Raw genomic sequence first — 27,097 nt, 5'->3', positions numbered from 1 at the left:
TTTTTTTTATTTTAGTTATTCAATTATTGTAAAATAACATCAAATGCAAATCAGAACAAAATGACAGATTTCACAAGGCACTACATTATTTCCCCCAACACTTGTATTCCACTTATCTTGATCAAATCATGTAAGTATGTTCCACCCGTGGGGTCGGGTCAGTGATGTGCATTAGTGTAAATAATCAAATAGTGTTCTCTCATGACAGTTGTTTAGTTGTATATAAGAATGCAGAAAGAAGCAGTCATCTCTAGATGCATTCTTCAATAAAAATAGACATTTGAAAAGTTTAAGTTGTGTCAAAGGTTTTTATGCACATTAACCATGTTACACTTATAGCCTTTGCTATGGCCTATAACCTATGAAATGAATGTTTACTTGGCCATTGATATTGATGCTGTGACCTTGCCATACCTTAGCCTTTGCTGAATTGACGTCACTGGCACTGCATAAAGTGGAAAGCAGTGGTGGAAAGTAACTAAGTACTAAGTACATGTACTCAAGTAATGTACTTTGGTACAGTTTCGAGGTATTTTTACTTTACTGGAGTATTTTCAATTTTCTATACTTTCACTTCTACTCCACTACATCTCAAAGACAAATATTGTATTTTTTACTCCACTACAACTATTTGAAAAGAGAATTATTATTACAAAACATAAAGTAACCACTTCTTCCGCCCTATATACTGTACATTTCGGCCATTTGAAAATAGCTGCTATTTTCAAAAGATATTTTTTTTAACTTGTGAAATGGGACATTCTGCAGGAGGAGTACTTTTACTTTTGGTACTTTAAGTACATTTTGATGGCAATACTTTTGTACTTTTTGTGAAGTAAATTTTGAATACCGGACTTTTACTTGTAACAGAGTATTTCTACATTTTTCCACCACTGCTGCATAAAGTGGAAAGGGAAAGTCACATTTTTAGTTGGTTATTTGACTTCACCACCTGGACCCGCCACACGGTGGCGATGATGTGCACATCCACACACACATCCATGAATGGGACCAGACAGCATACAGTCCATAGTGATCTGTCTGGGAGCGCAGAGCAGAGGAGGAGGAGGAACCAACACAACTACAGAAGTGCTGAAGGCGATTTCATTTTGTGCAACTCGACACAGTTCAGTTCAGTGTGTTGTTGTAAGCCGGGGACACACTTTCCGTCGATACTTCCTCACCTCACATTTAACTACAGCGTTAACAGGAGTCACGTTGCACACAGAATAGACGCGGTTTTGTCCTGCTGGCTTTGGCTGCTTGTGTCTGCTAAAACAAAGGAGCGGACGGGGCTGTAACGTTACGTTAGTTACATTACAACAACAACACAACTGTACTTCTTGCTCTAATCTGGAATTGATTTATTATCTCCGGGGGTCTTTTTTTCATTATAACGAAATGTAAACGTGGAGGAAAGAAGACGGGGATCCTTTCAGAGACTTAACTAAAGGAGATCTGGGGAGGAATCCAGTTGGATCTCCTACTGTCTGTCTGGGTGGTTGTCCCATAAAGATCATCTTCCATATCTTCTGTCTACATTGATAATGGGGTGAGTTGAACAGATCACTATAAATGCCTCTTCTCTTCTGTGTTTTAAGGCTGATTCGTGCGGGGCTTTAGTGTGTGTGTCCCGTCGTACGTCGGTGTCGCTTGGGTGAAAATAACTGATTTATACACGCAAACAAAAGTCCTTTAGATCACTGTTTCCCCAAACACTGGGGCGGGAGCCATATGGGGCGCGGACACATTTTTATGGGTCACGATCAAATATCCCTTTTCTCTGTTTCATAAAATCTATCAAAAATGTTCAGGAAAAAAATATTCAAATTTCAAAGAAATTCATAAAATCCAAGAAATTGTAGTGAAAATAGCAGATCTACAGATTCACAAGGTGTGCGACACATTGTGAGCTTGTAGATCTGCTATTTTCTCTAGTTTGGGTCCCTTGGAGACATAAAATTTCAATTTTGGGTCTCAAGTTAAAAAGTTTGGGAACCAGTGGTTTAGATCATGAGGGACACCCTGGGTTTCCTGACATGTCACTGAAAAGGAGAAGTGGGTTTTGATTTGTCACTTTCTGTTTCTGCACAAGAATCCTCAGGATTAACTCTTGAAAGGGCACAATGTAACCATTTGCTGCCCTCTCAGAGTTTAAATGTGATACATTTTTTTGTTACTGTGTATTGTGGGTTTTGCTTTGACTTAATAATACCGGTGGTTCTCAATTTGTGGTCCTGGGTCCCGCACGGGTCCTTTAGGGGCATCCAGTGGGGTCCCCGCTCCGCATATGTAAGTAAATACATTAATGCAACATACAAGATAAATGTAAGTAAATACATTAATACAACATACAAGATAAGAAGGAGTCACTCTTAGATCTGTTTCACAGTCGGATAGTCAGACAGTCAGTCAGTCAGTCAGTCAAGTAAGACTATTTTATTTTCCACAGTAGATCTTAGCCTACCTACATAAAACAGAATGATACAGATTTTTACCAAATAGTACAGGAACACTTAATAACATGGGTCACACAACAGACATTTGACACCCACAGTCAGATCATTATCATACCAAATAATGTCTAACAATAAACATGTTCAGAGAGAAAATCATTTTTTAAATCAAATTGTTAGATCCTCTCCCTTTCACACACACAGCATTGAAGTTGTTCTCAAAGTGGGGTCTGGGGACCCCCAGGCGTCCTTGAGGGGGATTCCGAGGGGTCCCCAGAACAAATATTTATTAATATAGCATCACAATCATTTGAACCCTATAGGCTATTTGAAATAGCTATTTTAACAACACACATCTTGTATGGTTGTCCCTGCCACAAAATATTTTCAGATGGGGTCTGTGGCCAAATACTTATTAATTTGGGGGTCCTTGACATGAAAAAAGTTTGAGAACCACTGGTGTTGTGTGTGGAATTTATGGAATTTATGTCGGCGGGACTATTAATGTCATGGATATTTAAAATGTAACTGTGTTGTATTTTCGATGAGAGAACCTGACCTCATTTCATGGGTCTAACATGACAATGTGCTTTTCCATGCTGGCAGTTAAGTGACCGCAGGATTAGCTTTGATATCTAGGACTGTGGTTATATTTATAAATGTGATTGCTTTAATGCATTACTGTTTATCCCAGAATGGTGCAAGAGCACAGTCAAAACAAACACACACAGTCAAAACAAACACACACACACGCACACACACACACACACACACACACACACACACACACACACACACACACACACACACACACACACACACACACACACACACACACACACACACACACACACACACACACACACACACAAGACAGCGTATTGATTTGTGGTCTGTTCCAGTACAATACTAAACATAAAATAGACAAATTACATTCAAAGGGGTAGTATGTCGCTTTTCCCTGTGTTTACATAACAAAACAAAAATGTTTTACCCATCATTCCCCTCTATACCAGCAGTCATCAGCCACTGGAGTAGTGTGGTGGTGTTTAACTGCAGAAACACACTGCCCTCACGCTGTATTTTGATGTTGTCACCGTTTGTTTGGTTAGACGGGGATGTTTTGGGGCAGCCAAAACAAACAGTGAAAGCACCAAAATATGCGTGCGTGTGTCAGTCATAGCCAGTGGATAGAGTAGCCTAACCTTTAACCACTTAAATGATATATAGTTAGTTGACCGGAGTCCCCCACGGTTCTATACTAGTTCCGCTCCTTTTTTCCCCTTAACCCATTTAGACCTGAGGCCCATTCTAAAAACACCTTCTAGATCCTGACCTAAGTTTTCTGAAAAACTTCTAATATTTATTCAAAAATTACAAAGAATGTATGTTACTGTATACTGTACATGGCAACAACAACCCCAAAAGGGGATGTCGGATTGCAAGGTGAGGAGTCACCCAAACAATTACTTATTTTCTATCAACTACTCACCCCATGAAGCCTTGAATTCATGGATATTAGTCGCATTCCTGAGCCAGTAATTTGATGACCATCAGAGACCCAATGGAGACTCAAAGAGTCTCCTACTGACCAGCCACCCCGTCATCAAATTATTGGCTCAGGAATGCGACAAAAAAATGAATTCAAGACTTCATGGGCTGAGTAATTGATTGAAAATAAGTCATTTTTTGGGTGAACCACTCGTTTAACACCAAATATCTTCACCGAAAATAGCAAATCTACAAGCCCACAACGTGTCGCAACTCGATGCGTTGTGAGCTTGTAGATCCGATCGGTTATTTTCGCCCCCAGAATAAGGACGGTTCAAGTGGTTAATATAATAAACCCTATTATATTTGACTGCGATTCCCCATAGCTCTATACTAGGTTACTATACAAGATTTCTTAAAGCTAAGCCTGAAGGGTGGGAACCCCTATTTGTAACTACATCTTTCAGGACGGGAACCACTTTTGGGGTTCCTGTTGCTATGTACAGTATATAACAACACACATGCTTTGTAATTCCTGAATAAATATTTGAAGTTTTTCAGAAAACTTAGGTCAGCATTTAGAGGGCGTTTTTAGAATTGGCCTGAGGTCTAAATGGGTTAAAGCTTTTTTTAGCACAACGAAGAGTGCCTTGGATTCTTTTTGGTTTTTATATGGATGTTTTTCCCACTTCTGAGCCAAAGAGCATCTTCTAATAATTATTTTACAAGTCTTGATCGCTGTAGCCCTTCTTTTCTCTATGTTTATAAAATATGTTGTTAATGTGCAGTGTGTTTTTCTCCTGCGTGGTCAGGTGTAGGTAAATATGGAGTGTGTTTCAGTGCTCAGGCCGCTGCATGTGAGGCCTCAGTGAAGATAATGTCATTAACAGTGATAGATCTATGCTGCCTCGTTGAATTAATAATGTGATGAGAGTTAGTCCTGCGAGAGAAGAGCCTGCGGGAGAGCGACGCGAACGGACCGCAGAAGTTGCTGATGAGCCACTTTGTCTCTTATGCCTCAAAAGGGTCTGTCTGACCCTGAGAGAAATCATGAATTGTTCTGCCGGAATAATAAACTAACTTTGTTTAACTGAAAGAAAAACGTTGTCCCCATTTGACGTTCTTCTCCTTCCTCCTCCTTCTTGTGCTGCAGAAAAGGAGTCGTCTAGGACTAGGAGGTGTAAAATGATTCCGCTACATCGAGAGAGGTACACCCGCTGGGTGCTGCTGCTGGCACCCCGCTCTGTGTTGTGCTTTTTTTTTCATCTTGTCAGTTCCGCCATCACATTCCTCATTAGCTCTATCTGTGTGACATACTACGCTGTAACCAGAGGCTATTATGATTTTATGTGGTCACAATATTTACTTATTTAGTAGCAGTAGAAGTACTGGTACCAGCTCTGTGGTCTTGTGGTTAGAGTATCCGCCCTGAGACTGGGAAGTCGGGATTCAATCCCCGGTCGGGTCATACCCGTTTCCTGTTCTAATTCATTTTCCCTTAGTTTGATTGGCTCAGCAGCAGATTTGAACTGGAAACACACATGAAGGTGTCATGTGATTCCAGTTAAAATCTGCTACTGAGCCAATCAAATGAAGCAAATGGAAAGTAAACTGGATCAGCAAACACGTATGCCACCTTCTGAAAACTGGGACTACAGTTATGCACAGAGCCGATTGGGTTAAGTCCCAGTGTCATACTAGCGTCATGTCCAGGGGGTGTACTTGTACATCATGTGACCTACTAGCATCATGTCCAGGGGGTGTGCTTTTACATCAAGATGGCCTCACGCTACAGAAACAGGATATATTAGATCCTGACCTATGGGCTACATGGCTCTGGAACCCTTGCTCCTCAAGGCTACTTACTTATTTACTAGTAGAAGGAACGACTGTGAACCACAATACTATGGGCCCTTGAAGCCTGACTTATGCTTAGTTGTGTGACAGTGTCACACGCTGACATTGGCAGATCTACAAGCTCACGACACATCGCGAAGCAACTTTCGTGAGCTTGTAGATCTGCTGTTTTTGGCATGAGCCTGCTGAGGTTGAAGATCATTGCTTTTAGGGTTTATCCAGGTGTGCAGAATATTCCCACCATTTTTTCTTTGGACATAGAAAGTGTTTATTTAAGTGCCAGAGGTGGAAGGGTGATCTAGTCTTTGGAGAGGATGTCCTGTAATCAAAAGGTTCACAGGTTCAATCCCCACACCAGCCCAGGTGAAGGGGGCTCAGTGCCTATTGTTAGTCCTGTCTTAGTGTCCTTGGTGAACGTGTCCCCCTCTCATCATTAGTCTCTGTGTGGGTCCGCCATGGGGCTGAAATGTAAATATGTACAATACAAATATTTACAGTACACCGCAATGCATCAATGAGTGCACCCCCTCTGTAAACCCAACACATTCTGCATCTCTCTATCTCTACAAATAAGACATTTCTGGGGTTACTAACTTCCTAGTATACCGTTGCTGTCAGGCAGAAACCTCTTATCTCCATATTAACTTATTGTGTTTTTTCATAAATTAATGCCCTGCTTGATCATACTAAACGCGGTGCGGCGCGCTTTGAGCTTGTAGATCTGCCACTTTTGCTATTTTCGAATCCTGAAAAGTAACTGTTTTGGACAAATGAGGTTTCCCCCCAATAGACGATATGATGGAATGGTCCAGAAACTCGGATTTATCATTTACCAATGAAACATGGCAATACTTAACGTAGAAATATGATCATAATGATATGTCTGATCATAATGTTGGCAATGTTGCAAAAATTAGCCCTGCTGGAAGTTGTGAAATAAAATATTTTCAGAATCAACTTTACTGTCAAATCACACAATTGCAAGTGTGAAAGGGAGAGTTGGAATGGAAGAACAAAGAACAGGTCAAATAACAGAACTGTCCAGTATGTACACATGCATGTGTGCATGTTATGACAATTTATTTGATCAAATCTTAATATGGAAGGCAGAAACATATCTGGTTAAAGTTACATGATTACATAAAATAAAATAGGGCTTAAGTGGTTAAGTAATTGGTTGCAGCCCTGCATGCAATGGAAAAGCAGCACAATAGGCCACAGCTGCATTGTGCGGGAAGTACAAGGTCACACTGTAGCTCCTGAAGAGCATCTACGTGTGTGTGTGTGTGTGTGTGTGTGTGTGTGTGTGTGTGTGTGTGTGTGTGTGTGTGTGTGTGTGTGTGTGTGTGTGTGTGTGTGTGTGTGTGTGTGTGTGTGTGTGTGTGTGTGTGTGTGTGTGTGTGTGTGTGTGGGAGGGGGTCATGGTGGTAGAATGTACTTGTGGAGAACCGTGTGTGTGGGAGGGGGTCGTAGTGGTAGAGCATGTACCTGTAGAGAAACTGTGGGAACACATCAATCATCAGGGCTCAGGAGATCATGCTCCATTAGAGGAACATGATGTCATGAACCTGTACGCTCCATGCTGAGAAGAAAAGGCTCAGTGCATTGCTGAAAAGTCATCGAGGACTTACTGCCTCCTAGAACGCTGGTTCTCAAGCTGTGGGCCGTGGCCCACTGGTTGAGAACCAGTGTTGCAAGTGGGACCCCAAATAGCTGGCAAAAAATATGTTATTTATGATATAACATTAATACAATTTTTATGTTAAAGGACGACCTTACCCATTTTCTTCATATAATAGGTCCTTACTTATGCTCATAATAATATGGTACCATTTTTGTACTTGGTCTGTGTCTCAGAGGAGGGCTGTGGACATTTCAGAAACATCGATTGGGAATCCAAGCTACCGGTAATAGAAAATCTGCCTAATGATGATGTCACTGGTAGGCGGGTTTCTGAAGTGTCCACAGCCCTCCTATGAGATACAGACTGTGTAGGAAAAAATGGTATCATTTTATCATGAGCATTAGTGAGGACCAATTAAAAGAAAATGGGTGAAGTCATCCTTTAATGTTAATGTATTCATTTGTAATTCAGTGTAGTTCATTTAAATTGATTCATTGAATGTTTTATTGACATTTGTTTAATTACAGCAATTAAGAATGGCAAGTGGATGAGACACCAAAAAAAAGCCAAAGGCTTAAAGTTTCTATTGTGGTCCATTAAACATGCACCACTCAAGCAACTAGAGTTACTATACAAACAACAAAGTGCAACAAACAACGATACACACAATATAGAATGTCAAAATATACAATTAACACTGAGGATATGTTACTGTGTAGCTATGTTCAGAGAGGGTGTATTCATACTGTAAATACAGTAGGAGCAATTGATCTACACAGAACTCGCAAACAGCTGTGTGTGTGTGTGTGTGTGTGTGTGTGTGTGTGTGTGTGTGTGTGTGTGTGTGTGTGTGTGTGTGTGTGTGTGTGTGTGTGTGTGTGTGTGTGTGTGTGTGTGTGTGTGTGTGTGTGTGTGCGTGTGCTATGTATGTGTATTAGTATACTTGAGGGCAAAATGTCCCCACAAGTATATAGTAGAATTTGAGAAATAGACATTGTGGGGACAATTTTATGGTTACAAATATTTTTTTAGTCAGGATTAGGAAAATATTCAGTTTGGGGTTAAGTTAGGATTAGATTTGTAGAGGGTTTAGAATGAGGTTTAGAGGTTGGGGTTAGAGTTTGCCTATTTTATACGTAGTAGTGGTAGTAGGCGATGTCACACATGTTGTGAGCTTGTAGATCTGCTATTTTTTTTTTACTACTTTCCAGCTATTTTCTGCTATATATTCTACTATGAATTATAGTAATACAAGTGTATATGTGTATTACTATACTTGTGAGGGCCAAATGTCCCCACAAGTATAGTAGAATTTGTTAGGTTTAGGTAATTAGAGCAAAACATGATTTATACTTTATCTACATAGTTGCGTGCCAGTGTCATGCACCGAAAGATAGCCGATCTACAAGCTCACGACACGTTGCAGCGCGTTGTTAGCTTGTAGATCTGCTATTTTTTGGCTCTAGGCTTATGGTTAAAATGCCCAAAAGATGTAAGCATGGCATTCATAAAATTGTCATCCTAAAATGTTAATGTCACAAAATGTGTGTGTGTGTGTGTGTGTGTGTGTGTGTGTGTGTGTGTGTGTGTGTGTGTGATTAGTTAATGTGCTGCATAATGCCATGGTGTGATGATCATCTGTCCTCCCAACAGTTCCAAGGACAAAATAGTGCTTTGTAAAGCCGGATTCATGCTCCGTTGCACGACGGTGTCGCGCACCAAAAATAGCCAATCTACAAGCTCACAATGTGTCGCATCCACTGTCGTGCGATGAAGTATACTATAAAATCGGGCTTAACACTCTGCTCTGAAGAAGACACCCAGTTATATCACTTCTCTCTCTTTCCCACCCTCTCCTCTCTTTCCTCTACTTCTTCCCTCTCTCACTTTCTTTCTTTCTGTTTTCCCCTCCCTGCCCCCCCCCTTTCCTCCTCCAAAACAAAACAAAACCCATTCTGTTCACATTTTCATGTTGATGTGATGACATCCCTGCAGTGACTCATGGTTCACACACTGACCGCCATTTTGGCTGACCCTCAGTCACTGTGCAGCTTAGGAATCGGACCATATATGAACATTTAATGTCACCATTATTGTGGCCAAAATAATGTGGATTAACAATATTATCACGATAATGAAAATATGCTTAAACCTCTTAAAATGCCTATTTTGTCAATGTTAACCAATTGAAGCATTAATATTCTGTGGGGAACATTAGCCAAAGAGAATAGCAGATCTTCAAGCTTGTAGCTATTTTTTGAGATTTATAGATTTGGTGTAGAGGGGAAAAAAGCAGGCCAAGTACAGAGCCAACTCAGTTCTGGTCCAGACCGGATATGCAGCTCAGCAGAAGCGAATTAATCCCAGTGTATAGCCACGTTTTCACTACAGTGCCAGAATTCTTCCAGCAAAATAATTAGCATAACTTGCTGCAATGGGAGAGGTCGTTTTCACATGCCCTCCTTGGCAGCCAAAGTTCTGGTATTGCCTGCTAAGCCACCGTTTTCATTTGTTTATTTTCTAACGGTGAGCTGTAAGATGATGAGGAAAATTTCACCATAAATTAAAATCTCTGCAATACGATTATTGTGAGTGTTTTTTTATTGCGATAAACGATTATAACGCCCTATCGTTGCTACTGTTCAACATGGCCCGACATTTAGAGACTAGCAGTCAGTGGTGGACCTGGGGTCCACACATAACATACAGACATTACATTAACACAGACAATGACATTACAATTGATAAAGTCAGTAGTCTTTCTTTCAGACCTATGTTACCCACTACTAAATCTCTTATTTCCTCAGTTCCCAGAAATTAATTGGAGATTGGATATTGTTACTTTTGACTCCACTACATTTCTAGGAAGGGATCCCCGGGTGTAGTTAATAGCAGGGACAGTTTTCTACATTTAGGTCTGCTAATGATACATTTCAAACTGTTTAATAATTGAAAGGGTGTTGAAAGTGTCAGTGCATTGAAACAATGTCAGTCATTTGTCTGGCAGCTGACATCTCTTTGCTTTAACCAGCCTGTCAAACGTTTCTGAGCACTTGGTATTTTTCATAATGTCATTTTAGATGTGTCACCTGTGAGTGCAGTTTAGATGAATTAATATTCATAACAGAGAACGCCTGCTCACAGAGACGTCGTTGCTGTGACGGGTGTCACAGCATATGTCCAAAAATAATAGCTTTTCAGGAAATGTAAAAAAAAAAAAGAACCTGTGTTCCAGTTAGTAGCTATTGTTTAGTCACAAGCTCTCTATGATTAATACTGTTCATCGGTTCAATATTTATAATACCCACAGACACACTTTCACTTCAACCTCAGAAATAGCGAAAATAGCCGATCTGCAAGTTCACAACGCGATGCATTGTGAGCTTGTAGATCGGTTATTTTCGCTACTTTTGTGTAACACTGTAGTATGACGAAGTAGAGCTTTTGTCTAAGTTGAAATATGGAGTTTTGAAGTTTAATCTTCCCGACAGCAACAACATGTTGTCCCTGAACCCTCCAGGTCAGTCTTTTGGTGAACACGGCATGCTGTTTTTCAGCGCCGCTTCAACTCGTTTAACTTTTGTGTTCTAACATCCCGCTGCGTAGGTGTCATGTTTTTCCTTGTTTTTCTCTGTGTGATGATGTCTCATAGTAAGGTTTGATGTTGTCATCCTTTGCAACGGCCACCTGTTGCCAGCTACACACACTCGCTTGAGCTCGCTCGGCGGTGCCTCTTGTGGCTTCAGACGGCGCGCCTCCGTCGGGGCTGTCTGAAAACAAGCGCTCCCTGACATCTCGCCTCCTACGAATACAATATTAGCATCCAGGGCAGCTCCCATGGGGGAGACAGCTTTCCCTGACCAGCCTGTTCCTTTAACTTTGTTGTATCAGAGTAGTTGTGAGCCAGCAGTTTGTCCATGCAGCGGCTGGCCTCTTGCTATTTTGGTCTTCAGTTGTCCAGTGTCAGGTTGCTGGTCTGGGTTTTAGACAGACTCAGGAATGTGCCTGGCTGCAGGGTGTGTGTCTCTGTCTGCCCGCTGCGCCCTGGGAGGGAGGGAGCAGGAACCTGGGCTCCCAGACACTACCTTAAGCACTTAATACCGTTGTTGAGCAGAGTCCCTCAGGGCTCTATGCTAGTGTCTTTTCTGTTCGGACCCTATATTAAATATATTCGCTGAAAATAGCCAATCAACAAGCTCACTGCGACACGTTGTGAGCTTGTCGATCTGCTATTTTCTGCGAAAGCTTTCCCCACAATATGGACGCTGGGGTTTAAGTGGTTAAAGCATCGGTACTCAAATTTACCCACATTTACGTATGTATATGGCCCCCCCATCTCAAAATATTTTGTGCCGGGGACCCCCATACAACATATATTCTAAAATCTTTTTCAAGATTCCTTTCAAAATAGCAGATTTCAAATAGCCGGTGTATATAGGGTTAAAGTGGGTGGACATATTTTGATGGAGACCCCCTGGAACCCCCTCAAAGAGTCCTGGGGGTCTCCGGGCTGCTTTAAGTAGTGATCTTTCTAGGTTTTTTTAAAGGTTCTAGTCTGTTTGCTCTATGGACCCCCTGTGAGTCTGGAATAAAGTTTGAATTTAATTGAATAGTCATTGTTATAGTGTGTTTGTTCAGTAACAGGGGTCTACATTTTCAGGTGGGATGCCAATTTTATCCAACTGGAGAGAGAACCCATTTATCAGCTTCAATTTTATGGTGTTCCCAATTCCAATTTTGTCTGCTCGTTATTATTTTTTTCATCTCCTCCAATTTCACTTGTTTTTCTTGTATCCTGTATGAGTTATTTCCTCTCCTGTTGTCATCTGCTATCCTCGAATAGCCAAATTATTAAATAGTGCTTTAAGTGGTTGATGCATATATCAACCACTGTTGTATTAATAATCTAGATCTGCAAAGTAACTAATAACTAATTGTAGTGGAGTATTAAGTGCAATATTTGCCTCTGAGATTTAGTATAACGTACACTAAAATGGAAATACTCCAGTAAAGTAAAAGTACCTCAAGTACAGTACTTGAGTAAATGTACTCAGTTACTTTCCATCACTGCCAGTAAAAAGCTGAAATCATTTATATTGAGAGTTGATGAGAGTTGGTTTGAATTGGTCAGGAGTCAGGACATTTTGTGCTGTGTATAGCGATAAATGCAGATCAGGGAAATGATGCAAAAAGGAACAGAAAAACAACCCAGCCTGGGCTGATGTTTCTCTGCAAGAAAATGAAAGGTTTCCAATGACTGAGTTCTGTTCTGTTATGTACTGTGAGTTTGGTCCGTTTAGGAACTCAAAACAAATAGCACTGAAAGCAGATATCGTCTCTGTCGGGTGGAAACCTCATATGTCCAAAACTGTTACTTTTCAGGATTCAAATTCAAAAATATCAAAAGTAGCAGATCTGCAAGCTCTAAACTCTACTTCCTGAGCCACTGACAGAGAAACGTGTCACACCTGTTTGAACTCAAACTATGTTCGCAAATTGTTTCCCCAAACAAAAATGTACAAACAAAAATGTTATATTATGTTATATTTAAACTTTGTATGTTTATATTAATAAATGAATGCCCTACTTTGTCATTCTACAGCATCACACAAAAGTAGCAAAAATAGCAGATCTACAAGCTCACAACGCATCGCAGATCTGCAATTCTTTCAATTTTTGCGAAAATGGTTAAATATGCCAGAGGAGTTTTGAATACCATATTTAACCAATGAAAAGTAAGAGCTTATATGACTAAATGATAACTACATGGGATCTTTTTTCCATTTCCTGAAAGGTAATGGTCTTGGACTTGCAGGGTTTCCACCCGACAGTGACGCTACAGTATGTATGACGTATAACGGGTAGTTATAGTAGAGTTAGGAGAGGTACGTCTGTAGCCTACTGGAAGTTGGCACAAGAACGTTTGCAGACAGACACACGCACGCATGGACAGACAGGCAGACACACATACAGTAACACCGACTTTTAAATGGCTTTCCCCCTGTAGAGTCCGCGCTGTCGAAACCACCATGTTTTCATGGTTCATTCAGAGTTTTGAACTTAATCCCCCGATGAGTCACGCTGCTCATTGCTTCTGTTTGTGTGAAGATAAGGTAGATAGAGAGTCTCACGCAGAGCTCCTAGTCTTTGAAACTGGCCCATGTCGGCTGCACTGCTGTGGCAAGTCACCAAACAAACTGACTTGGTCTGTGATTACACTGATGATGATGGCTTGTAGATGTTTGTTTGTTTGTTTGCCCTTGATAAATAGACATTGATGGTTATGTGTGAGGTCTGGAGTCTCAGCAGAGTCAGACTGAGGATTAGAGAGCTCAAACTTAATGTTGTTCACTTGGACAGACAGAGCCCAACGCAATCCCAACACCAGTTTCTGTCCATTAACACCATGAAGTAAAGTGAAAATATTACGCGTAAACCTGGACATGTAAAATACACAAGCTACTGGCTGCATGTTCTATCCACATTACTGGGTGTAGATTTTCCATGTACACTCTTCTATGTACAAAAGGAGATCTACAAGCTCAAAACGCATAGAACGGCTGCTTCCACTATTAATCTTTTTTTTTTAAAGTATAGAATAATTAAATGTGTATGTTATTTGTCATATCTGCCCTGTGCAACTTTTTTTTACAAAGCCTAAAAAAGTCAAAAAGATTTTTTTATTCATAATGTTCAAGGACAGAAACACAATTAAATTGTTAATTGCAATTATTAATTATTAATCATCAAGATTAATGTCATAAATAATCGGGACAGCCCTGAGTATAATACTGATTCATTGAGCAATATCTTAATACTTTAGTTTGTTATTTAAATGAGCGAATATTGATGATAAATACAAATTATATGAATGCGATTTTTCAAAGACACATTACATGGACTACAGTACCAATTACTTATATTTTATATGGCTTAGATTTCACTCCCATTATGACCTGTTTTACATCACTTATATCCATGCCTCAGTAATTCAGGAATGAGCTTTTATATAATGATGAGATACAGTATAATCCATTTAATCCTGTGGTAGTTTTGCTGAGCTTGCATACTGTGTCTTCTACTGTTGTACTGGGAGCTGACCAGTACAACTACAGTCTCCTACTGTTGTACTGGGAGCTGACCAGTACAACCACAGTCTTCTGCTGTTGTATTGGGAGCTGGCCAATACAGTCTCCTTCCGTTGTACTGCGAGCTGACCAGTACAACCACAGTCTTCTACTGTTGTACTGGGAGCTGACCAGTACAACCACAGTCTTCTACTGTTGTACTGGGAGCTGACCAGTACAACCACAGTCTTCTACTGTTGTACTGGGAGCTGACCAGTACAACCACAGTCTTCTACTGTTGTACTGGGTGCTGACCAGTACAACCACAGTCTTCTACTGTTGTTATAGGTGCTGACCAGTACAACCACAGTCTTCTGCTGTTGTTATAGGTGCTGACCAGTACAACCACAGTCTTCTGCTGTTGTACTGGGAGCTGACCAGTACAACCACAGTCTTCTACTGTTGTTATAGGTGCTGACCAGTACAGTCTTCTAGTGTTGTACTGCGAGCTGACCAGTACAACCACAGTCCTCTACTGTTGTAAACTGACCAGTACAACCACAGTCCTCTACTGTTGTAAACTGACCAGTACAGCATTAGTATTCAACCACTTTCACTTTAATTTTGTAAATGTTTATAAAATAGCGAAGATCAGCAATGTGCTCTAGTTTTTGTGTGACACTCTTTTACGGTGAACAAGGGCATTCATAAGCAACTGAAATGTAGAGATACACGATTTCTGCCCGACAGCGACGATACACACTGTCGTATTTTTTTTTCCTAACTATAGAAGCAGCTCCCTGTAACCAGGAGTGTCTGCTAAATAAATGTCAGTGATTCCAACTCGTTTCAGATGAGAAACCTTCTCTGCTCCGCAATCTGCTGCCAGAAAGATTTTCCTCATGAAATGCGTGTCTACTGGGATGTTGTATTGATCGGTGTGATAAATCCTGGATGTTGTATGGGGGTGGGTGGTGGTGGTGGGGGGTGCAGTAGCTCAGGAGGTAGAGCGAATGGAAGGTTCAAGGCTGTGCTTTATTGTTACATCTTGTGTTCAGGTACATAAGAGTAAAACTGATTGTTTTGTTCGGCGTAAAGAAAGCGAGAGAGAGGAAAAGTAGAGCAAAGGAGTCAGTCGTTTTATACTAATAGAATCATAAAAACAGATCAGCATCTGTACAATGTGTACGTAAAAGCTTGGCACATTATAGACACCATCAGCAAGCATTTATCAGCTGCCAGAGTACCTTCTTCTTCACAGTATCTTCTAAATCGTCTTCTGTTTGGTGGAAACCTCATATGTCCAAAACTGTTACTTTTCAGGATTCAAAAGCATCAAAAGTAGCAGATCTACAAGCTCAAAACGCGTCGCTTCACGCCAAGTTTCGAGCTTGTCTCGACTTTGTCTTTGTCGTTTCGAGCTTGTCTGCTACTTTTGAGGATTTTGTGTGATGCTGCATGTAGTACGATGAAGTAAAGTGTTAATTCACAAAAAAACACAAAAAGTTAGAATTATGCAGATAATTGTTAGCAACAATAATATACAACAGTTCAGGTAGGAACAGTCAAGCATATTAACGTGTATAAAAGGACACAAATTCAGTCCAGCAGATCTTTGTATTGGCACAGTAAGTCTGCCTGCTGTCTTACCTGTGTCCTTTCTCATCATGTTTGATGAGCATAGTCATCGACGGTAACATTTTCTCCTGTCTCTGATCCTTCAGAGGTTTTTAGCAGACACTCTTACCCAGACTGGAATCAGAGAAAATGGCATACAACCAAGTCAACAAATAACAGCGTAAATGGTCACCTAAGTAGAGTGCTCACTGCTAAGAGAATAATCTAGTGCTTCAAAGAAACTAGGATACCAAACCATTCGACAAGGCAAGGTTATTTGTATAGTACATTTCAACAACAAGGCTATACAAGCAAGTCGTTTTGAACAAAACACTAACTTCATTATTCATCATTAAGACAAAAGAAACACATTATGAGAGGACATTTGGATACAATTCAAAATATTTAAGACTTAAGAAAAAAAAAAACACTAGTAGAGGTTCGGTAGAGTTCGGACCACTATGCGAACATTTACCTGGGGACTCCCTGGCACCCCCCAAGGACCCCACTTTGAGAACCACTGGTCTGGATGGTTCATGATGTAGCAGAAGATCAGAAATGTATTTGGCCTTATTCAATGCTTTATAAAAAACAACAGCTGTATGTTGAAATCAATTCTCTGACAGTCAAACAGACAGGGAGCCAGTGTAAAGTGTGTTCTGAATCAGTTGCAGTGGTCTGATCGATTTCTTTAGGGATTATAGCTGGTGTTCTTCTGCTTGCTGTTACAGTAATCTGACAGTGAGGCAGTTGCATTCAGACACTTTTCTGTGGAGGAGGACCAGATACGTTCAAAAACGAGTCTTACATTCTTTTCTAAGCCATTGGATGGCGAGCCAGAACACAATCAATGGCTAATTGAGGACTGGAGCATGCGTCAAATCACCTTTTATATCGTTGCTGTCGGGGCAGAAACCTCGTATTTTAACTTTTCATTTTTTTCGTAAATTAACTCCATACTTGATCATTACAGCGTCACACAAAAGTATCAAAAGTGGCAGATCTACAAGCTTGTAGAGCTGCTACTTTTGCTATTTTGGGATTTGACTCCTGAAAAGTAACAGTTTTGGACATATGAGGTTTCCACCCAACAGAGACGATACACAAAAGTAGCTATATTGCTATAAAAGTTAATAAATAGATATGTGTGTGGTATAAGTATGGATAAAACTGTGTGCGTAATCAAATGCCATACAGTAGGTGCTGAAATGCTTGTGCATTCATTTTGTGCAGGCACCATCCTTGAATGTGGCACTTGGACGATCTTTAGTTCAAAAAAAGAAAAAAAGAAAAAAATCTGTAGACGGTCATACTCCTTTTTCAACAAGAGCTCTTTCATACTACTTCAAGGTTTCTTCTTAGAGCAGAGAGAAACAATGTACTGCTTTAAGTCATATGAAACACAGTTTTGATCAGTTGTCTTTTTAAACATGAGACGTTTGTTTTTCATCCACATTTTTAAAGAGTTAAATTCAACAGTGAAAACAGAACTTTCAAAGAAGAATGGAAAGAAAACTATGCGTTTATCCTAAGCCGGTTCCATCAGTACAAAGCCATTTGCTTTCCATATCCTACCCTTTCAGTGCTTTATAAACCAACAGCAGTATTTTGAAATCAATTCTCTTGACAGTCAGACAGACAGGGAGCCAGTGTAAAGTGTGTTCTGCATCAGCTGCAGCAGTGGTCTGATCCATTTCTTTAGAAATGAGCTGGTATTCTTCTGTTTGCTGTGACAGAAATCTGACAGCTGAGGCCATGAGAGTTTTTGTTGCGTTCTAATTGTCTGGTTCGATCTAGACTGAGTGAGGACCAGACGTTCAATAGCTTGCTCTTGCTCTAAGCTCTTGCTTAGGGATGTATCGATACTATTTTTTCCTTCCCGATATCGATTCCGATGCCCACAACTTGCATATCGGTCGATATTGAGTACAGATCTGGTAACGGTGTGTAATTTAAACAAACCTAGGACAGTGGTTCTCTCATAGTTACAGACCCTTACAGGTCTGTAACGATGAGAGTGTAAAAATGGGGGTCTTTTTGGTTCCATTTGTACACTCGCAGAGTTATGGGGTTCCTTGAAATTACAAGGTTTGAGAACCACTGATCTAGGATAAATAGAAATTCCATTAGTAATTGTTTAAGTTAGTAAAATAATAATGTTAATAGCACAGTAAGAGTATAAAACAGTAGTGAAACATCAACTGAAGCATTCACAATATTACTGTAAATGAAATATCATGTGATAAATCAGATTGGCATTGACTGGCATACTCACCGATACCAGCATTTTAAGCAGTATTGGAACAACTCTAATTTCAGTGGTAGACAACAGGATATTCACTGCCCCCAGTTGCCACGCTCTGGGTGATATTGGTAAATTATGGTGTAAATCGACTTTTTCTTTTATTTCTCAAAAGTTGTTTGTTGGGAGTCCAGTAGGCTATGTTTTGTACATTTAGCTGAATCAGCCCCCACAAGATTTGAGTTGGATTTTTAATTTTCTTTTACAAATATAACAAGATTTTCATGTTATATTATTAACACATTTTGCTGGGGAACGGGGACCCCATGGAGCCCCCTCAAGGACCCCTGGGGGTCTACGGACCCCACTTTGAGAACCACTGGGTTATACTGCATAGCATCTCCTTCTTTCGGTTAATTCTCATCAGGTTTCGCCACAGTGTATCTTCTGTTTCCATATGATTGTGTTGTTCTCTGCATCTTGCTCGGTCACTCCAGCCACCTGCATGTCCTCTCTCACCGCATCCATAAACCTCCTCTTCTCCTTGGCCTTCCTCTTCTCCTCCTTAGCCTTCCTCTTCTCCTTGGCCTTCCTCTTCTCCTCTTACCTGGCAGCTCCATCTTCAGCATCCTTCTCCCAATGTAGCCCTCATCCCTCCTCTGCACATGTCATGATTATGACATTTTATGGACATTTTTAAGACGATTTTGTTACACAAATAGTTGTGATTAACGATTGAATTTTGTTTCTGTCGTTGAACACTGGAACATATGAATAAAAATAAAATGCCTGTTTGGCTTTGAAGTTGCACAGGGCAGATATGACAAATAACCAAAATGTACAAAGAAATGACTGACATATTTAATTACTTATTTGAACGTTATTAGAGGCCGATCTACAAGCTCACAAGGCATCACATCGTGACTCGTTGTGAGCTTGTAGATGTGCTATTTCCAAAAAAAAGAAAAATGTTTGAAAATACACAAAACATTTTCAACATGGAAATGATTATGATGATCATGCAATTATCTAAAATAATTGCGATTAGGCGATTATGTAATAATTGCGATTGTGACAGGCCTACACATCTCAACCTTGCCTATCTTGCTTTCTCCTCAAACAATATATAGCATATTCGTTTCACTGCTTTTGTGTTGCTGTGCTTTGTAAATGTGCTAGCGTGACTTATTATTATGGACATAATAACAGTGTTCCACTCAGGTTAATGAGTTTAGTTCACATTTCTCTGCGTCACTGGCCCTGTTATCTGCCTGTATTCATGCATGGCAGGGTAGCAGGGAGTTCAATTCAGACACAACGGGGGGAGGGGGAGTGTTTATATGATCTGAGGAAATGAACAATAATCTATATGGACACCATGCAGCCCTCTCACTGCATGTAGGCAGTGGTGGAAGAAGTACACAGATATTTTTTACTTGAGTAAAAGTAGCAACACCACCATTTATATTATAAAAAATACTGTTATGAGTAAAAGGCCTGTATTCAAAAATATTGCCTGAGTAAGAAGTGTACAAAAGTATTGGCTTCAAATATACTTACAGCACCAAATGTGAAAGTACAAAAATTTGCCAACAGTTTTTGAGCTTGTCGGTGGGCTATTTTCTAATTGCCGAAGTAATTGGTTAATGTATGTTTGTTTTTTAATAATTATCTAAATCTGCAAAGTAACTTGTAATTAAAGTTTTCTTAGTGGAGTAAAAAGTACTTTGCCTCTGAGATGTAGTGGAGTAGAAGTATAAATGATTGAATTTGAACATCGTCTCTGTCGGGTGGAAACCTCATATGTTCTAAACTGTTACTTTTCAGGATTCTAATTCAAAAGCATCAAAAGTAGCAGATCTACAAGCTGAAAATGCGTCGCTTCACACCGCGTTTCGTGCTTGTGGATCTGCTACTTGCATGCTTTTGTGTGACGCTGTAGTATGATCAAGTAGGGCGTTAATTTACGAAACTCACAAAAAGTTAGAATATGGAGATAGATAGGAGGTTTAAAGTAGAATTATCTCAAAATTGTACTGAAGTACTGTACTTACGGTTACTTTCCACTGCTGCAGTTATACACAGCGGGGGAGGGGTGAGTGTGTATGAGCTGGAGTAGATGAACAATAATCTCTATGGACACCACTGTGTGTGTGTGTGTGTGTGTGTGTGTGTGTGTGTGTGTGTGTGTGTGTGTGTGTGTGTGTGTGTGTGTGTGTGTGTGTGTGTGTGTGTGTGTGTGTGTGTGTGTGTGTGTGTGTGTGTGTGTGTGTGTGTGTGTGTGTGCGTGTGTAATGCATGTGTGTGTAATGCCTGTGTAATGCATGTAATTCTGCATTCCATACATCAAGTCATGTTTACGTTAAAGTGATCAGCACATTAATCCTAATGGGGGAGCTCTGACATCATAGAAGAGTTCAGTGTAATTTCTGTGTTACACTGAATTAAATCTGTGTGAGAAGATTTCAGATTGTTTTTCTTTTCTGTGAAATCCTACCCTATTGGAACATCGGAAAATCCTATTGGACTGAATATTCTCTTTCAAATTCAAAGGGTAATGTGACATGAATAGAGCAATTTCACATCCAAAACTAAGTAACATAGGGCACTTTTTTAAACCACTTTCACCCTAGTATCCCTATTTTGTGCATTCAGGCAAAATTTTCAAACGATGTATACGTCAAGATTTGACAAAATATCGGGTATACAGTACAAGCTCACAATGCATTGCGATGCGTCGTGAGCTTGTAGATTGGCATATACAGTATATTGGCTAGCTTGTGAGCATGTATTTTGGATCATTTTGACATTTTTATTATTATTATCCAGTTAAACCCTATGGGCTATACTTTGTTGACTGTTGTCCCCCAGGGGTCTATCCTTGGTCCCCTCCATTTTCCCCCACTTCACGACATCTCTTGGGCAGAAACAGGTGATGCGTTCTTGTGAGCTTGTATTTTAGCTGAATATTCACTCTGGATTAGTGGTTGTGGTTAAGTGATTAGAAAATATATTGCCACAGAATCCGCTTTGTGATGATTTATTATATGTGCTAAAAGTGTGATTTAGTGTTGTAGTACTTTGCACTGTGATGCAGTGTGTGTGTGTGTGTGTGGGGGGGTAACAGGTAGAGTGGGCACCTCGATGTAAAATTTGGTCCAAGATGTTAAAAAATAAAATACTTAAGAATGAAAACGGTCTTATGTAAAGTATACATGATTAGAACATGATTGAACATTTCACAATTTAAGGTCTAATATTTCTATAATTGCTTGTTGTAAGAACTGTATATCCAAACATTTTGGGGCATAAACAAGAAGTTGAAGGGTAAATTTAAGTCTTATAATGATGTACCGTGCATGTTCTAATCATGTATACTTTACATTACTGAAGACCATTTTTCAATTATTTTTTAACATTTAGGACAAAATAGAACATTTTACATCAAGGTTCCCGCTCTTCCTTTGTGGCCACTCTTTTTGCATTTGTGTGTGTGTGTGTGTGTGTGTGTGTGTGTGTGTGTGTGTGTGTGTGTGTGTGTGTGTGTGTGTGTGTGTGTGTGTGTGTGTGTGTGTGTGTGTGTGTGTGTGTGTGTGTGTGTGTGTGTGTGTGTGTGTGTGTGTGTGTGTGTGTGTGTGTGTGTATTCTGTTGGCTCTCTAACCTATGTGGCTCAAACCTGGAGGCTGGTATAAGGTTTGGAAGGTGGTGCCAGCTGGCTAGTCCAGACAGGGCTGCCTGTCCCCTGAATGTGTGTCACTAACCCCCCCAAGGCTCTCTGCGACAGATGTGACAATGACATGTGAAATATGCATGCTCCTCTGTCTCTCCATTGACCTGGTGGAGACAGTGCTGCATGTCATAGGGCCGCTATGACAGCTACTCAAAATCATTGAAAGAGTATATCGTCTCTGTCGTGTGATAACCTTGTATGTCCAAAACTGTTACTTTTCAGGAAATGGGGAAAAAAGAACCTGTGTTCCAAATGGATCCAATGTAGTTATTGTTTAGTCACAATATTCATAAGACAACCAGGAGTATGGTTCCTGGTTGCCTGTGAGAGAGATTGTCTGTCTGTCTGTCTGTCTGTCTGTCTGTCTGTCTGTCTGTCTGTCTGTCTGGGTTGATTAGCTTGACGAGAGCTCAGAGGACAGACGTACGGACGTACGGACGGACGTCAGACTGACAGTAGATTAATATTTGTTATGAGATGCTGACACAGAGCTAGACGCACAGCTGTCACTCATATTTTCTCATCAAGAGGAGAATATTGTCGCTAGTGTCAGGTCGAACCTAGTATGTCCAAAAAAACGTTACTTACTTACTTTCTACATCAGAGGTACTCTACCCCACTACTTGAGACGAAGTATTGATACTCCTCCTGGTCAAATATTAGGCACTCAGCTACAGTACATGTTAAGTTAAAGTAAGAGAGCAATTTCTTTAAAAACATAGGCCTACTTAAGTATTCAAAAGTACATGCTTTTAAAAAACACTTAAGTACATATTTTTTATATCAATGCATTGCTGTGTTGAAATTTAGAACGTAAAAAAAGAAGAATTTAAAGCATTTTCAGGTATTTTCAAAAATAGTGCTATTTTACACATTTTCTTTTTACTATCAATGCATTGCTGTATTGAAATTTTGACATTTTCCCCCAAAATGCTGAGATTTTCCAGAAATATTCAAAAAATATAAATAATAGTGAAAATAGCAGATATTGCTTGTACGTAGATCAGCTAAATATGTTGTAAGTTTGGGTCCTAAGAGTCCTTTCCTAGAAATATAGTGGAGTCCAAAGTACAACATTTGTATTTGAAATGTTGCGGGGTGAAAGCCATGAGCTTGTTAAAAAAAGGAGAAAGAAATGCTTTTAAGTACTCAAGTAAATGTACTTAGTTACTGTCCACCACTCTGGAGACTGACAGCAGATATTAATATTTGTTATGAGCTGCTGACACAGAGCTAGACCCACAGCCGTCACTCATCTCTGCTCATTAAACGGAGAAATGTCCTCACTGTCGGGTGGAAACCATGTATGTCCATAACAGTAAAATTTTAGGACCTGGAATAAAGCAGTGGTTCTCAAAGTGGGGTCCCCCAAGGACCCCCAGAGGTCCTTGGGGGGTTCCAGGGGGTCCCCAGCTAAAGGAGTTAATACAGCATCATAATCATTTTAAAACCTTTATCCATTTACATGTTGGCTTTCAAAAATATCAGATCTTCAAGCTCAATCTACAATCTAGATGGGGGGAACACTTTCAGTTTGGGGGTCCTTGACATGAAAACGTTTGAGAACCACTGCTCTAACCTTAACCCGTGTTAATACTTTTCATTGGTTGAATATTCATAAAACCCACAGACTTGATCACTTTCACTTTCACAGCGAAAATTGCGTCTATATTGCGTGACTCTTGTATGACAAAGTAGGGCATTTGTTTACAAAAAAAAGAGAGAAATATGGAGATACAAGGCTCCTGCCCGACAGAGACGATTATGTAAATCTCAGCAGGATCCAGATGTAATATGAATGTAATTAACTGTAATTAAATGACTTGCGTATGTGTGCACTGCTGTCATTAATGATTAGTTTTAATAAGCACTACTGATTGGAAACAATCAGTAACTGTGACTGTTAGTGCAGCAGGTGTAATGGTTGGTGTGGCTGGAATAAAGGAGAGGGGGTTTAAATTAGATATGATTGACTTTGTCATTTGGTTTATAGATTTTTTTCGTCAACTATGTTTTATTAAGTACAAAAGATTACAAAATGTAATAAGTTGCACAATGTGCATTCTTATTTCTTTCTATACAACATAATCCAAAGGAGAAAAGGAAAGGAAAAGAGACAAAAAATAGACCCCCTGTTCAGAAAAGACAAAAAAAGAAAACCTGCAATGCCTCCCACCCATACTGTTCAGTGATATTACATAAAATAATAAAGTGAACCGTTGCCATGGAAAACAAAAACGACACTTGTGAAGATGATAATAGACAGTCGACCGCACTAATGGTGTCCAGTCCATCAAGTGTTACTCGTTATTCTTTTAAGGAGTACCTTATTTAATTCTTTGGAGGTGAAGTGTACTAGTCATTTCATTGAGCCAATGTTTAACTGTAGGAGCCTCCTTCTTTTTCCAATGTGTGTTTAGTATGGATGGCTGCAGTGAGATTCAGTGAGTGTTCAGTGAGTAGTACTGCCACAGGGATATGTGTTGGTGGCATGCTGCAGTGCTGACAATTTCATGCTAACAACTCTTCTTTTGCCAAAGTCCTTGGATGTGTGTAGGCTATATACTGAAGCCAACCGTATGCAAAAGCAGCGAGGGCTTGATGCTCACGAGGTGCCTGCGTGAGCTGCTAGGCAAGCGAGTGCCCACGCTTGGCAGCGGATGGTCAAGCGTGCCAATAAAATATTTTCTCCCAAGTATTATTATCATTTTTTCACTAGTATGTAATGGATAGAGTTGTTCTGATACCAATCAAAAAAGCTGCCGATACTGGCCTCAAATGCTGGTTATTATCGGTATCGGCGTGTATGCATTACGATACACCACGTCATTTATTATCAATTAATTATACTGTTATACTGTATACTCTTACTGTACTATTTACATTATTAGTTATTTTACTAACTTGTAGCTGCACTTTAACAATTATTAATGGAAATTGTATGTATTCCTAGATCAGTGATCCTCAAGCTTTTTTAATTTCAAGACCCCCATAACTCTCAGAGTTACAGACCTGTAAGGGTCCATTTGGAAGCCCCTCCTCAAGGAACCCTAAGAGTCCCTGGACCCCACTTTGAGAACCACTGTCCTTAAGATTTTTAAAATTTTATTTACACACTGGTATCGGATCAGTACTCGGTATTAAGGAAGGAAAATTCTTGTCCGAACCCAAAAATGAGTGCAGAAACATAATTGCCTTGATGTATATAATATTAACGAGCGTCAACGAGCATCAGCTGGACACAGACACGCACACCTCGGCTCCCCTCTGCAGTGCTCTATGGAGTCTGTCTCATTTCTCTCCAAAAGCCCTTGAATATGATGGAATATGAATTATGATTAAGGATTACTGTGATTATGGTAAATTCACATTTGATATCACACACACCATACCTGTAACTTAAACTAGCCGTTTATTTTTCTTTTTTTTTCAATTAATTGAAAATCGATAACTTTAATCTACTAAATTCTTAACGTAGTTAATCGATTATAGATTAATAGTTAACATCCCTACTCGGTATCGACACGGAATCCGTATCGAGAAGGAAGAAATGGTATCGGTACATCTCTAGTAATAGACATAGCTATCTATCTAAGCTAATAACAAAATGTGGTGTCCAAGGAACAAAGCGGAGGTTCATTATTGGGTTTGGAACGTTCACCGTTACGGTTGTCACTTTGAAACACATCAATGGCCACAGATCTTACAGCACAACTCTCTTCACTGATAAGATTAAATCTGATGTATTGTTCCGCTGAAAATAGACGATCGGCAAGCCCACAACGCGTCGCTGAAGCGACGCGCTGTGGGCTTGTAGATCGGCTATTTTAGGTGCGGGACGCCATCGTACCACTAAAGCATAAATCAGGCTTTAGTCCCCATCTCATCTTTCTAAACACACTGTTTATTTGTCTCAGGGAAGGTTTGCTGAAGATGTGTGTCCTACTTCAAATCCATACTGTTACTGCTGACCAAGAAACTCAGCTCGACCCAAACCTTATTTCGTCGCTGTCGGGCAGAAACCTCTCATCTCCATATTCTAACCTTTTTGTGTTTTTTCCTAAATTAACGCCCTATTTGATCATACTGCTGTGTCACTCAAAAGTAGTAGATCTACAAACTCCAAATGCGGTGCTAAGCGACACGTTTTGAGCTTGTAGATCTGCGACTTTAGCTATTTTTGAATTTGAATCCTGAAAAGTAACAGTTTTGGACATGAGGTTTGCACCCGACAGAGACGATTTGTAAAGCATGTTTAAAACGACCAACGTGCTGTATACAGGTTCAGTGATCAGAACCAAACAAAAGAGTCAGTAACAAATGATAGAAACAAAAACATTACACAGACCAAATACAAAAAAAAAACCAAGGGTTTTCAACAACAACAGTATGCAGCAAACACCATGGTGTCAAGGTCAACTAGAATTGAAGGCCAGGGAGAAAAAGTGAATCTTCAGTAACGATTTCTTGCCTCAAGGGTCTGGGCAGATGGAATGTGGAGAGGCTAGCTGTTCCAGAGCAATGGGGGCAGCCGCTACAAATGCTCACTCACCTCTGCTTTTCATCCTGGTTCTCGGTGCGTACAGAAACTGATCAGCCGACCACATATAGCTCTAGCTGAGGTGTCACAGTGCAGGAGTTCGGCTAGGTACAGAGGAGACAAAGGAAACACAATTATATACGATGACATTATAATAGAATGCGTTAAACAAAAGAAGTTAAAAATAACAGATACAATTACGTTGCAGAAGAGAAAGAAAAAGGGAAGAGTCACTCAATCAAAGGCAGCGGCAAAGTTGCATTAGTTGTGTTTTAAAATAAATAAGAGTGGTAGCAGACCTGCAGTTTTCTTGGAGTTTGTTCCAGATATGTGGTGCATAAAAGCTAAATGCTGCTTCCCCACGTTTATTTTTGGTTTTAGGAACAGAAAGCAGACCTTTCCCAGATGACCTGAGACATCTGGATTGTTCATGATATCATACAAGATCAGAAATGTATTTTGGACCTAAACC

General features: G+C 40.0%; 1 protein-coding gene across 1 annotated transcript in view; it reads left to right on the top strand.

The window, feature by feature from the left end:
• The first annotated feature begins 1,060 nt into the window (after positions 1–1,060).
• LOC311052674 (homer protein homolog 3-like) overlaps positions 1,061–27,097 on the top strand; it is a 76,250-nt gene continuing 50,213 nt past the window's right edge. The window contains exons 1-2 of the mRNA XM_084067761.1: positions 1,061–1,552; positions 5,101–5,155. Coding sequence (XP_083923887.1) covers positions 5,133–5,155 — 23 coding nt within the window. The 5' untranslated portion in view covers positions 1,061–1,552; positions 5,101–5,132. The remainder of the gene's footprint in view (positions 1,553–5,100; positions 5,156–27,097) is intronic.

Source organism: Gymnoscopelus microlampas (genome assembly GCF_963454915.1).
Source record: "Gymnoscopelus microlampas genome assembly, chromosome: 9".
Lineage (NCBI taxonomy): Eukaryota > Metazoa > Chordata > Actinopteri > Myctophiformes > Myctophidae > Gymnoscopelus > Gymnoscopelus microlampas.
Note: the sequence above shows the minus strand (reverse complement) of the source record. Positions and strands in the feature narration are given on the sequence as shown.